The sequence below is a fragment of the Ochotona princeps genome, chromosome 24 (genome assembly GCF_030435755.1).
Source record: "Ochotona princeps isolate mOchPri1 chromosome 24, mOchPri1.hap1, whole genome shotgun sequence".
Taxonomy (NCBI): Eukaryota; Metazoa; Chordata; class Mammalia; order Lagomorpha; family Ochotonidae; genus Ochotona; species Ochotona princeps.
In genome coordinates, this window is record NC_080855.1 from 2,489,037 (window position 1) to 2,502,724 (window position 13,688).

At 44.4% G+C, this 13,688-nt stretch overlaps 2 protein-coding genes across 2 annotated transcripts in view; both read right to left on the minus strand.

The window, feature by feature from the left end:
- Positions 1–13,688, minus strand: part of LOC101531236 (cytochrome P450 3A6) — a 330,285-nt gene that overhangs the window by 197,125 nt on the left and 119,472 nt on the right. The gene's annotated exons all lie outside the window — the stretch shown is intronic.
- LOC131483217 (cytochrome P450 3A6-like) overlaps positions 1–13,688 on the minus strand; it is an 84,315-nt gene that overhangs the window by 55,270 nt on the left and 15,357 nt on the right. The window contains exon 3 of the mRNA XM_058680729.1: positions 9,012–9,064. Coding sequence (XP_058536712.1) covers positions 9,012–9,064 — 53 coding nt within the window. The remainder of the gene's footprint in view (positions 1–9,011; positions 9,065–13,688) is intronic.

The following is a 13,688-nucleotide window of genomic DNA, read 5'->3' on the forward strand; positions in this document are numbered from 1 at the left end:
ATGAGACGCTCCGTGCTGAACCCACAGTACTCTGAAAATATGTATTAGTCCTTAAGCTTTTCAAAGGCATTTAATCTTCCTCTGAAGAACCTGTAGTCACTTTATAGTGCCGATCGCCAACATCAGCTCACATAAAAGGCAAAATTCCGGGCTTTTCCAGCAGGATGCCCCATTACCTGATAGGATGAGGGATCAGCAGAGGGGTCACAGAAGGCATTACTGTGACACTGACTGGCATTCAAGAACCATACTCGGGGCTAGAATGTGTAAGGCATACGTGGACCAATGCCCTGACACTCTGACCCCATTGGACGGTTTAGAAGGGCCGGTGGAGTCTATGCAGGAGGCATGACAGTCTATAGGACGCTCTGGGCTGACCAGAGCAACCTCTGGCATAGTTAACACTGGCTGGCAACAGGCCTGGTTGGTGAGCGTGGTGGAGGCCTTGGCTGCGTGGAGCCTACCACTAAGGGGCACAGGAACTGGAGGGAGGCTGAGTTCTGGTCGGGTCACAGTTGTAATCCCTTGGCACAAATATCAATTCGGCTTTGACGCACCATGCCGGATTAGACCACAGCACAGTTTGGTGCTCTGGAGGACCAGGATAGACGTTGGACGGGCTCGGCTAGGCCTCAACCCCATCTGAGCCATATATGAGATACGCGTGGGTATGGACGAGCCGTGGCTGGGCTGAAACTCTCAACAGCAGGAACCAGAATGGATTGAAGAGCGGTGCTGGCCGAAGGACCTGCTGGAATGCGTGAAGCCCGACACCATGAAGGAGTCGGAGGGAGGAACCTGAACAGATCCTCTGACAGGACACTGACTCTACAAATAAACGCAAGAAGCATGGAGGTAAATAACCCAGAAGAGGCTTTGGAATGTGACCCACTGGAATACACTTGGCTCGGGTTGGGGCAGACCAGGCTGAGTCGGTTCACGTCATCCACTGGCAAGCCCAAGTGCTGAAACTGTGTGGGGGCCTGGCCGTGTTTGGTTGCGATAAAAAAAAAAAAAAAAAAAAAAAAAAACAGTACAAAACACAAAATGCCAAGGTGAAATGGCCTGTGCTAGCAGGGAATGCAACACCCGACCAGCACTCCTCCCACTGGTTTAGGTGAGGGACAAGAGTGTGATGGGCAGAGCCGGGGAGAGATGCGATACTCATTGGTTCCAATAGAGGTCGGGGCTAAGAAGAGAACCAACCCAGGGGTTAAAACCATCAGCTGATCGGAGTGATGGACGGTGGCGGGCACTGTGCTTACTAGTAGTACATGTAGGAGCCTGGACTGGGAATGCCTCAAAGTTTTTTTTAGGGGGATTCCCCTGAACAAAATGGAGGAATCAAAGCATTAATCAAAAAAAGATGGAAAATGGAGTAGATGAATCAACCACCTCAGCTTTATGCTTGCAGCGGAAAACTGGACAAGGGGAAACCCTAAGACGGACTATGTCAATCAGTGGACTCTGCACCAGCCTCATCATACCTGGACTGTTGCTGATGATATGTTGGTGCTTCTAATTGATCGAGGTGACGCTCTGCTGGCTCTGCCTACAAACCTGAGAGGGCCTCCCTAAGAGGCGGTTGAACTTGAACTGGACAAGTGGGATGCTGGACTCTGTATGGTGTAAACTTTTAATTAGGGAATCTCAACGGAACTTGAGCTGTGGTTATGCATCAAGGTGAAGGAATTCATGATGGGGGAAGGGTTTGGGGTGAAGGGGGGGAATCCCAGTACCTATGAAATTGTGTCATGTAATGCAATCTAATTAATGAATAAATGAATATTTAAAAAAAAAAAAGTCTTTTTCCATCTTGGGGCTGTTCGCATACACTATGGTTGTTGATTTTTGTTCATTAATTTTGTACCCTGCCACTCTACCAAACTCTCGTACAAGTTCTAGCAGTCTCTGTATTGAGTCTCTTGGCTCTTCTACATAAAGAATCATATCATCTGCATATAGTGAGAGTTTGACTTCTTCGTTTCCCATTTGGATTCCTCTGATTTCTTTTTCTTGTCTTATGGCCTCAGCAAGTACCTCTAGGACTATGTTGAATAGTAGTGGAGAAAGTGGACATCCCTGTCTTGTTCCAGATCTCAGTGGGAAGGGTTCCAGCTTTTCTCCATTCAGTATGATGCTGGCATTGGGTTTTTCATATATGGCTTTAATTATGTTGTGGATTTTTCCATCTATGCCTACCTTGGTTAGGGTTTTTAGTAGGAAGTGGTGTTGGATTTTGTCGAAAGCTTTTTCTGCATCTATTGATACTATCATGTGATTCTTGTTTTTCAGTTTTTGGATGTAGTGTATCACATTTATGGATTTGCGAATGTTGAACCATCCCTGCATTCCAGGGATGAATCCTACTTGATCTGGATGAACGATCTGTCTGATGTGTTTTTGAATTCTGTTGGCTAGGATTTTGTTGAGAATCTTAGCATCAATGTTCATCAAAGAGATAGGTCTGTAGTTTTCCTTCTCTGTTAGTTCTCTGTCTGGTTTTGGGATTAAGGTAATGTTGGCTTCATAGAATGAGTTTGGAAGGGTTGCTTCTTTTTCTATTGTTTTGAAGAGTTTGTAGAGGATTGGGGATAATTCTGTTCGGAATGTTTTGTAGAATTCTGTAGTGAAGCCGTCTGGGCCTGGGCTTTTCTTTGTTGGGAGGTCTTTAATCACTGATTCAATCTCTACTTCAGTTATGGGTTTGTTCAGGTCGTTTGTTGCCTCTGGGCTAAGTTTTGGCAGGAGGTAGAAGTCTAAGAACTTTTCCATTTCTTGGTGATCTTCTGACTTGTTGGAGTACAGTGCTTTGTAGTAATTTCTAATTATGGCCTTAATGGATGCGGTGTCTGTTGTTATGTTGCCTTTTTCATCTTTGATGCTGTTAATTCTTGCCTTCTCTTGTTTTTTCTTTGTCAGTCGGGCCAGTGGGGTGTCTATCTTGTTTATCTTCTCAAAAAACCAGCTTTTTGATTCATTGATTTTGTGTATGGTTTTTTTTATTTCTATCTGGTTGATTTCCTCCCTTGTTTTGATGATTTCTTGTTTCCTGTTGTGTGTGGGGCACTTCTGCTGTTGTTTTTCCAATTCCTGGAGGTGTGTGTTTAGTTCTTGTATTTGGCGCCTCTCTTGGGCCTTGACATGAGCTCCAATTGCGATGAGTTTACCCCGTAGCACTGCTTTGGCAGTGTCCCACAAATTTTGGAATGTTGTGTCAGAGTTTTCATTGGTTTCCATAAATTTTTTGATCTCATCTTTAATTTCTTCCCTGATCCATTGTTCGTTTAATAGCATATTGTTCAGCCTCCAAGAGTTTCTGTATTTCCTGGGGCATTTTGAATTGCTGATTTCCAGCTTCATTCCATGGTGGTCTGAGAGGGTACATGGTATGATTCCTATCTTTTTGAAGTTATTTAGGTTTGCTTTGTGTCCTATCATGTGGTCGATCCTGGAGAAGGTGCCATGCACTGCTGAAAAAAATGTATAATCTGTGGCCTTAGGATAAAAAATTCTATAAATGTCAACCAAGTCCAGTTGTTCTATTGTTTGTATGAGCTCTGTTGTTTCTTTGTTGAGTTTTTGTTTTGTTGATCTGTCTATTGTTGTTAGTGGGGTGTTAAGATCACCCACTATTATTGTGTGCATATCTATGTCTCCCCTTAAGTCCGTGAGTAATTGCTTCACGTAGCTAGGTGCGTTTGAATTTGGTGCATATATGTTCACAATGGTAATTACTTCCTGATGGATCAGTCCCTTCACCAATATATAATGTCCTTCCCTGTCCTTTTTGATGTGTGTCAGATTGAAGTCCACATCATCTGAAATTAAGACAGCTACGCCAGCCTTTTTCTCTCGTCCATTGGCATGAAATATCTGTTTCCAACCTTTCACTTTCAGCTTCTTCGAATCTCTTCTGGTTAGATGTGTCTCTTGTAGGCAACAGATAGTTGGGTGTTGTTTGATAATCCATTCTGTTAATCTATGTCTTTTGATTGGTGAGTTCAGGCCATTTGTGTTAAGAGTTAAAATTGAGAGGTTGTGATTTTGCCCTGCCATACTTGTTTTTGTGGGTGTTGATATCTGTGTAATTGCCCTTCCTTGTGTGGACTTTAGTGGGGAGATCTTCCTGTTTGCCATCTTTGCTTATGATTCACCTCCTTTTTTTCTGGATTTAGTGCATTTCTAAGGAGATTTTGTAGAGCTGGTTTTGTGCTGGCATATTCTTCTAATTTCTCTTTGCTGTGAAAGTATTTGATTTCGTTCTCAAATATAAATGAGATCTTTGCTGGGTATAATATTCTTGGTTGACAGTTGTTCTGATTCAGGATTTGGAAGATCTTTGTCCATTCTCTTCTTGCTTGTAAAGTCTCTTCAGAGAAGTCAGCAGTGATCCTGATTGGTTTTCCCCGGTATGTGATCTTTTCTCTGCTTCGTACTTGTCTCAGGATTCTTTCTTTGTCTTCATTGGAGTGGAACTTGAGCACCATATGTCTGGGTGAAGATCGCTTTGGGTCATATCTGCTGGGAGTCCTCTGACCGTCCTGGATTTGGGCTGGGTTTATGTTCCAAGTGTTTTGGAAGTTTTCCTGTATAATTTCGTCGAGCACCATTTGCATTCCTGACTCTTTTTCCGCTCCTTCAGGAAGGCCAATAATCCTAATATTTGATTTTCTGAGGTTGTCTTTCATTTCTTGTATGGTCTTATTGGCTTTGTTCAGACTTGTCTCCAGCTGTTTAATGAACTGGGTGTGTTCGTTTTGTGTGTCTTCCGTTTCAGAGATCCTCTCTTCTGCTGTATTTGTTCTGTTGGTTAGGCTCTCAATTTTGTGCTCTAAGTCAAGGATTTTACTTTTCATTTGTTGTATTTCTGAGGTTATGTGGTTCTTGAATTCCTTGAAGTCCTCCCAGTTCTTCTCATTGTCTCTGACATATTTTAACATTATTTTTTTGAATTCCTTGTCTGGTAGATCTTCTATGTCTTCATCTCGCATCTCCGAAATAGACATTGGCTTTTGATCCTTTATTGGTAGGGTGTTGGCACTCTCATCTGGATCATTACCTTTTCTGGTATTTCTTCTCATTGTGTTAGTGTTTCTTTTTTTGAGAGACCTAGGCACCAGTATGCTGAGGGGTCTCCAAGCACTATCCTGTAGAGATCGGAGTCTGCAGGCGTGGAGTAGCAGGGTGTGGGAATTTTCAAGGCACTTTTGGTGCGTCTCCAGAACACTGGACCTCAGGGCGCCACTTCCAGGGTCCAGCAGATTCAAAGCGCACTCTCAGCTCGTCCCCTACAGGTATGCTACCACAGGGCGTGGGGGAGTGAAGGCACTCTCTGTGTGCGCCCCCTGTGCGCAGGATCACAAGGCTCGGAGCACGGGACTATAGGGCGTGGGGTATTCCAGGTGCTCTCTGGAGGCGCCTCCTGCGCAGGCCCGCCCACCCCAGCGCTTGCAGGGGACTGACCGCCCCAGCGCTAGCACGGGACTGCCCAGCCCAGAGGCGTGCTTGGGTTCCTGTGGGATAGCACCGCCCAGCTGAGTGCCACACCGCAAAGGCACGGGGGAGTATTCAGTGTGCCTTTTGCCTTTCTCCCATACACAGCTTTGGCAGTTTCAAGGCACTCTCCCGGTGTCTCTAGACGCTGGCGTCTCGGGGGGGGAGGGGCGGGGAGACGAGCACCAATTGTGTTCAGGCTCTGTGCATGCCCCTGGGGGGCCAACTCCCGAAGCCTCCAACCCACCACTGTCCCCACCCAACTCACTCAAACCTCAGGTTCTTGCAGTTTGCCTCTTCCTCTGGTGGGAACCCTCGCCGCGGATGCGTCTCTCAGCTACTGCGTCTGTTGCTGGTCTCGGCGGGTGTAGGCGGGTGGAACCTGGAGGCTGTGGCGGTCCCGGCGGGGCTTGGCGACCAGGGTGGGCGGATGCCAGCGGGTCCCGGTGACTCAGGGTCCTGGTGTACGCAGCGGGGGGAGTCCTGGCGGGTCCTGGTGACCAGGGTGAGCAGATGCAAGCAGGTCCCGATCACCGCCTGTCCTCACGGCCACAGCGTCTGCGGGTCGGTCCGCGGCTTTCAGCGTCTGCATTCAAAGGTGACTCAGCAGGTCAGGAGCGGAAAGTCGTCTTCCCTGCCCGTCGTTTTGTTTTTCCCTGGTTGCTCTTCCGAGTTGTGTGGATTTTTTTGGTTCCACACTGTCCAGGGAACTTCACGTTCTTCTCCGTGTAGTTCTATGCTGCTCCACTTACGCTTTTGTAGCGTTGTAGCCCTCTCTGTCTGTGAGCTCTCTCACAGTCTTCCTCCTATGTCGGACATCTTGCGAGTCTCTAACAAGAACTCGCATTTACTTTTACCATATTGGTTACTCATTACTATGTCAATTAATTCCATAATGATGTAAATTTTTGCTGATGGCATGTTGGAGCTTTTAATAGATCGGGATGATACTCTGCTGGCTCTGTCGTCAGACCAGAGAGGGTATATCTAAGAAGCCGTTGAACTTGACTAGACAATAAGATGCTGGACTCTATGTTTAGTATATGCTTGCAATGGGGGAATCTCAACTGAACTTGAACTGTGGTTATGCAACAAGTTGGAGGAATCCACCATGGTGGGAGGGGTTGGGGAGGGGTGGGGAGAATCCAAGTATTTATGAAACTGTGTCACATAATGCAATGTAATTAATGAATATAAAATAAAATTTAAAAATATAAAAACACCAATGAGAAACACATGATCAGGAGTTCGAGCAATTTAAGGAATATGTCACATAGAAAATGAATCAAATGAAAGCTGATATATCAGAAATGAAGAATACCACGGAGCAAATTAAAAGTACAGTGGAGAGTCTCCAAAGTACAATGAAGCAACCAGAAGAAAGAATCCCAGAACTGAAAGATATTTCTGTCACCAAGAAAAAACAAACAAAAAGCTGGAACCAGAGCTGGATCAAGCTAAAACAAGTATTCAAGAAATGAAAGACACTAAAAGGCCCAACAAAAGAGTTATGGGACTCCCAGAAGGTACAGAAAGAGAAGGTGGGGTTAAAAGTGTGTTCGATGAAATAATAAGGGAAATTTTCCCTACTCTAAGAAAGAATTGGGAAACAACATCCAGGAGGGGCACAGAACTCCCAACAGGCTTGACCAAAAGCAATCTTCTGCACGACACATGAAAGTCAAGCACTCTTCAATTGAACATAAGATCCTTAAATGTGCACATGAAAAAAAAGTCAATTGACTTATAAGGGAATGCCAATTAAATTCACAGGAAACCTCTCACAGGAAACGCTAAAGGCCAGAAGAGAATGGAGTGACATAGTCCAGATTCTCAAGACAAAAAAATTGTCAGCCCAGGATAACATACCCAGCAAAGCTTTCCTTTGTCTTGGAAAATGAAATAAAATTCTTCCACAGTAAAGAAAAGTTAAAAGAATTTGCCTCCTCCAAAACTGCCCTACAAATGATACTTACCGATGTTCTCAGGACAGAGAAAAGGAATAGCACCCACCTAAACCAAAGGCAAATGTGAAGAACATCCCAGCAAATGGACAGCAGAAGACTAAATCAATGAACAACCCATTGCTAAAAGAACAGGACCAAATTACCACCCATTCCCATTAACCCTCAATGTAAATGGCTTAAACTCCTCAATCAAACATCATAGATCAGTAGACTGGATTAAAATAACAAAGCCCATCTATTTGTTGCTTATGGGGGTTGGGATTGGGGCGGATACATCTCACCAACAAAGATCAGATTTTGATGCTTTTTTGTTTGTTTGTTTCATCTCTTTAAAACACTTTCTTCTGATTAAATTCTTCAACAACTCATAGATCACACAGTAGCATTATTTTCTTCAAGAGGGTTCATGATTCTCTTCATTGCTTCAGTGACACATTAGGCATTCAGTAGCATGTTATTTAACTTCATGGCATTTTTTATTTCTTTCTTCTTTCCTGCTGTTGATTTTGTACTGTGGCTTTTCATTTAAGGGGATGCATAGTGACTGTGTAATGGAGACAGTCATCCAGATGTGAGGACACAATGCAGTATGCATCTCTACTTCCAGACAAAGATGGACTCCCAATGAAACTGTTTACTATATTCTGACAATATAATGCTGGACTTTCTGCCATTATCCATGTCCACAATGATGGACATACACATTCATACACATTGCATATGAAGAACTATACTATAGTAATAATATAGGAGAACTCATTGAGGTTGGAGGAACTTGGGTAGGGTATAAGGGAAATCCCACATTCTATGGAATTATATCATAAAATGATCATAATAAAAATGAAAAATGAATGTTAACACCTGTAACTGTTACTAAAGAACTGTGCTACTGTAATAATATAGGAAAAAAGGTAGGAATGAGAATAGGAAGGGAAGCAGGGGAGGAAATAATCCCTAAACCTACAAAATTGTACCATGGTAAATAATCATTACAATCTAATGAAAAACTTTTAAAAAGAAAAAAAAAACTTGTGTTCACTTTTACAAAGAAGTCAGTTTAAAATCCTAAAAATTTAAACAAAAACAAATCATACGTTTGCAGAGACTATACTCAGTTTCCCAAGCCACCTGCCTGTATCTCCAAATCCTCCTTTCAAAAACATATATCAGATATACACATTATGTAACAGAGTATAGATTTTTCCTTCAAAGAGAACTCAATACCGGAAGTTCATGTATCATGCACTTATGAGGAAACATTAGAATGGTCCAGGAATAATGAGTCTCACTCAATTAAAGAGACATAAAGGGGGCTAACATAGAGAACAGCCAGACCATGGCAGAAAGTGAAGCTAGGATCCCTGGTCAGCAAAGCCTGGACAAAGTAATGACCAACTTGGACATCAATGCCTGGGATGTATATGATCCTTGTCAGGACAAGCCTCCACACCTTTACTCTGTATACTTCACGCTAAAAGGCTCTGAGCTGAGGTTGCTGCGTATGCACTGAGTGTCTCACCAGAACAGGGAAGGTTGCAGAATACTCACCCCCACATATTTCCATACTTTTTATAGCATTTTATGTCAAAATTACACATACCCTGGGGACAGAAAGAAAAATGAAATTTTGATTATTCTACCTATAGTAAACTCTATCCTAATTCAGGCCAAAAAAAAGTGCTCCAAATAATTACAACAAGTTTAATGTTTTCTACAGTATTTACATGGAAACTCATATTCATAAACATCTGAGACTAAAGGAAAAAAGACATTTGAAGTGAAGAATTCAAAGGCACTCTTGACTTTTCCTTGAGTATCATGGAAAACTAGTGGCTTACCCTTGATACAGATATACGTAATCCTTGTCACTGTGAAGTGCTTTCCTGGGTCTCTGTGGTATCCAAAATACCATAAATCCCTCTGACGTACTCCTCATGGACACGTGAGGAAACTGAGGCTTAGCGAAAGCTGTGAGGTTCCCAGGGATGCATCTGCTCATGCATGAACTCTCTCTAGACTTCTGGCTTATTTAGGAAGTGATAGCAGTCAATCTCTTTTGTTCTTAAGGATTTATGGCATATGTTGTTGAATGAGAAAGTATATGAGTAACAGAACACATGTGGACTCACCTTCCAGTTTTGGAGCACAATATGGGAAAGATGAACATATATCACCTCTACACACAAGACCCAGAACATTACAATAACAAGCATTCCAGTAGAGTGGCTAACACACTTCTCTCCCATGTTTGAGTGTCTGTGTTCCATACCTGGGCCTGCCTGTTCACTTTAAATTCCCGCTAAAACGTATCCCAGGTGCAGCAGTGATGGTTCAACTACAGGGTACCTCAACCCACATGGGAGACGTAAACTAAGTTCACAGCTTCAGCCAGGTGTAGTCTCAGATACTGAAGTCCCTTGCAGAAGTAAATAAGCATGTGGATGCCTGCTGTCTCACTCTCTCATGCCCCACTAGGTAAATAAATAACACTTGCTATTAATTCTCATTTCTGAAACTTAAAGCAAAAAATCTTCCTTTGCTTTCACTTGTGATAATTTTTATATGAAAAGAAGGTCCTAGATGATGGAACTTGGGGGTATAGCTACTATAAAACTAATCTAGGAAAATAAAGAAGATATCATTGCCATCTCTGGGGGGAAAAAACTTATTTCACAGGTTTGTATTACACAAGACAGCTCCATTGAGAAGAATTAGTGTCAGAAACAATGCTAGGGACTGTGGAAGAGGAAACTGCACCCACACAGCAATGCAGGAATGCACTGTCTTGCTGCTGCTGTTCCAGCAGCAAAGCTGTACACACACACACACACACACACACACAGATCTTGCCGCTGGAACTCTAGACCTGACCTAGTGACTCTCAACCCAAGAGCCAGGTCCTTACAAAGTATCACAGAGGCTAAACATCAGGAAGTGAAGCTACCTTGCAGCATGCATTTCCACTCCCAGGTGAAAAAGTTAAATATACCGTAATAATATGATGGCAGATTTTCTGCCTTTGTCTACACCTACAGTGCCATGGTACATGTGGGTAAAAGAATGTTCAACTTGGCAACTGTTGCTGCAGGACTGTGGTACAATAACAGTATCAGGGGAGGGCCAGGCACCACAGTAACCTAGTGGTTAAATCCTTGCCTTGCATGCAGTGGGATCCCATATGAGTGCCAGTTCATGTTCAGGCCACTCCATTTCGCTTTCAGCTCCTTGCTTATGGCCTGGGAAAGCAGTAAAGGATTGACCAAAGCCTTGGGACCCTGCACCTGCAGGGAAAACGCAGAAGGAGCCCTTAGCTTTTGGCTTTGGATCGGATCAGCTCCAACCATTGCAGCCACTTGGGGAGTGAGTCAGCAGACAGATCTTTCTGTCTCTCCTCTCTGTAAATCTGACTTTCCAATAAAAATAAATAAATATTTAAAAAACACTATCAGGGAAATAGTGGAAGGGAAAGGTGGAGAAAAATCTCTGTGACTACAAAATGGTATTAAGGGAAAAAATAATTTTAAAATCATAAGTTTAACTGCAAAGGTGCCTTCAAAATGCCCAAACCCTGTGATGTATTTTATATTCCATTCAGCTTTATGTGAATTTTAATGTTTCTCAAACTCCCCTTTTCTACAATTATGCTTTTAAAAACCCTAATTCTGTCTCCATTATATCCACTCTGGCTCAGACTCACCCATGAGGGGACACCTGTAAAGGAAAATAAGTAAGGCAGAAACCTCTTTTTCTGGCTCTCAAATCCCCAACAGATGTCACAGGTAGCAAAACTTGGGTGGAAACACAAAAAGAGGGAATTCAGGGAAGGGAGAAGATGGCCGACCTGGGAGGACGGGCATAGAAAGGGAGGCGCTGAAGGAGAGACAGGGCGCGGCTGGAGAGAGATCTGCGGACTGAGGAACCACAGGAAGGAGTGCCAGAAGCTCCCTGGACATCGAGCATCCAAGAAGAAACACATGGTTCGGAAGAAATCCAGAGAAGGAACGCAGGAAACACAAAGACCCGGTAAAAACGTGGTGAGTCATCCCGGGAAGGGGGCGCAACAGCGGGAAGCCCAGAGGACCCAGGGCAGCTGGAGACAGCAACACGGGCCCCTGGAGGCACCTAGCTTTTCTACTTTGAGGCGCTGGGACGCACAGGAACCCAGAGAGGTGGAGTGCGCCAGAGGTGAAAAAAAAAAAAAAAAAAAAAGATTTTCGGGCTTTTCGCTCCCTGAGAGAACTATACTGAGACTGTCCCTGCTCAGTGCCCCCTGTCCCCCAGAATTCTCCCAGTCTGAGGCTGTGCGAGAACTGAACGTTCCAACTTGTGTGGGAGCCAGGGCGGAGAGCTCCTACAGGTCCCCCAGTGGTAAGGTGCAGGAGACTTGCACAGCTTAACTCTCTCTACTGGACATCGCTGGGCAGACCACATAGTACAACAACTTCTGGGGTGCGCCAGCACAGCTTCTCACTGCTGAAAGCCCGTGGCCTCACAAAGGCGGGCACCAGCGGCCGGCGCCAGCAGCGAGCGCCTGCAACGGGGAGTGCTGCTTCAGTTCCTCTGAGGGATCTGCCTCGGTAAAACCCCTCGGTGCAGCAGCAACTTCTGGGGTGCGCCCTGCAGCTTCTCACTGCTGAATGCCTGAGGCCCCACAGAGGAGACCGCCAGCAGTGCGCGCCTGCAGCAGGGAGTGCTGCTTCGGTTCCTCTGAGGGATCCCCCTAGGAAAACTACCCCAGCACAACAACAGCAACTGGGGTGCAAGCCAGCACAGCTTCTCACTGCTGAATGCCTGTGGCCCCACAGAGGCGGACACCGGCGGCGGGCGCCAGCAGCGAGCGCTTGCGGCAGGGAGTGCTGCTTCAGTTCCTCTGAGGGATCTGCCTCAGTAAAACCCCTCGGTGCAGCAGCAACTTCTGGGGTGCGCCCTGCAGCTTCTCACTGCTGAATGCCTGAGGCCCCACAGAGGAGGCCGCCAGCAGTGCGCCTGCAGCAGGCAGTGCTGCTTCGGTTCCTCTGAGGGATCCCCCTAGGAAAACTACCCCAGCACAACAACAGCAGTCCACTGAGGAATCCCTCTGGGCAAACCCCTCAGCACACCAGCATCTGAGTTTCACATCAGGCCAGGGTTGGGCAGCTCCACAACTGCAGGCCCTGAAACAGTGGCTCAGATACACATAGCTAGAGCTACCGACGGCCTGACACATACTCCCCCACAGGCCTGAGGGGCACTAGGGGTCTTCCAAATCCACCCCAAAACTACACACAAGGAGCCCTGAAGCTACAAAATACTGCTACTAAGCCCTACCCCTGAAAACGCACACAGGACGAAAGGTCTAACCAACAGACCTTACAGAAACGAAGCTACAGAGGGTTATAGACATTCAGGGGTTGATATAGCTATCCCCCCACACCAAACGTCTCCAATAGAACTCAAAGAAATTCTCCTTCAAAAGTAAACCTAAAGGCTGCTATATACCCCGAAAAGGCCACAGAGTACCATTCAGCTGTCTCGCGTCTATTTCATTTTAGTATTTAGCCATTTGTTGTGTTGAAGTATAATTTTGTTGATCTTGGCAGATTTTGGGATAATCCAGACTGGCTTGTAACTCTAACAAGATATTTGTCGACATTTAAGGTGCAGAACATTTTTTTTCTTTTCTTTTTTTTTTTTTTTTTATATAGCAGCCAGTCCAGTCCTGTATATAAACTAAAATTGAGATGTCAATGAGCTAATCATAGGTTGTGGTTAGGACTTGTTTTTTTGTTATTTTGTTCTTTGTTTTTTTTTTTTTTTATTGTTTGTTTGTTTTTTTTTCTTTTTTTCTTTAACATACTGGTTACTCAAAACTATGTCAATTCGATAATATTGCAAATTGCTGTTGATGTTATATTGGGACTCTTAATTGACTGTGATGATATTATACCAGCTCTGACTTCAGACCAGAAATGGTCTCCCCAAGAAACTGTTCAACCCATCTGGACAATAAGTAGCTGGACTCCATGCTTAATATATGTTTGCAAGGAAAGAATCTTGATTGAATTTGAACTCTAATGCTGCATCAAGGTGGAGGAATCCACCAGGGGGGAGGGGAGGGGGAGGGGGAGGGGGATTCCCAAAGCCTATGAAACTGTCATATAATGCTAAATATTAATTAAAAATAAAATAAAAAAAAAAGTAAACCTAAAGGAAGCAGCGAACTCACACCTACTCCAAACTACTGTA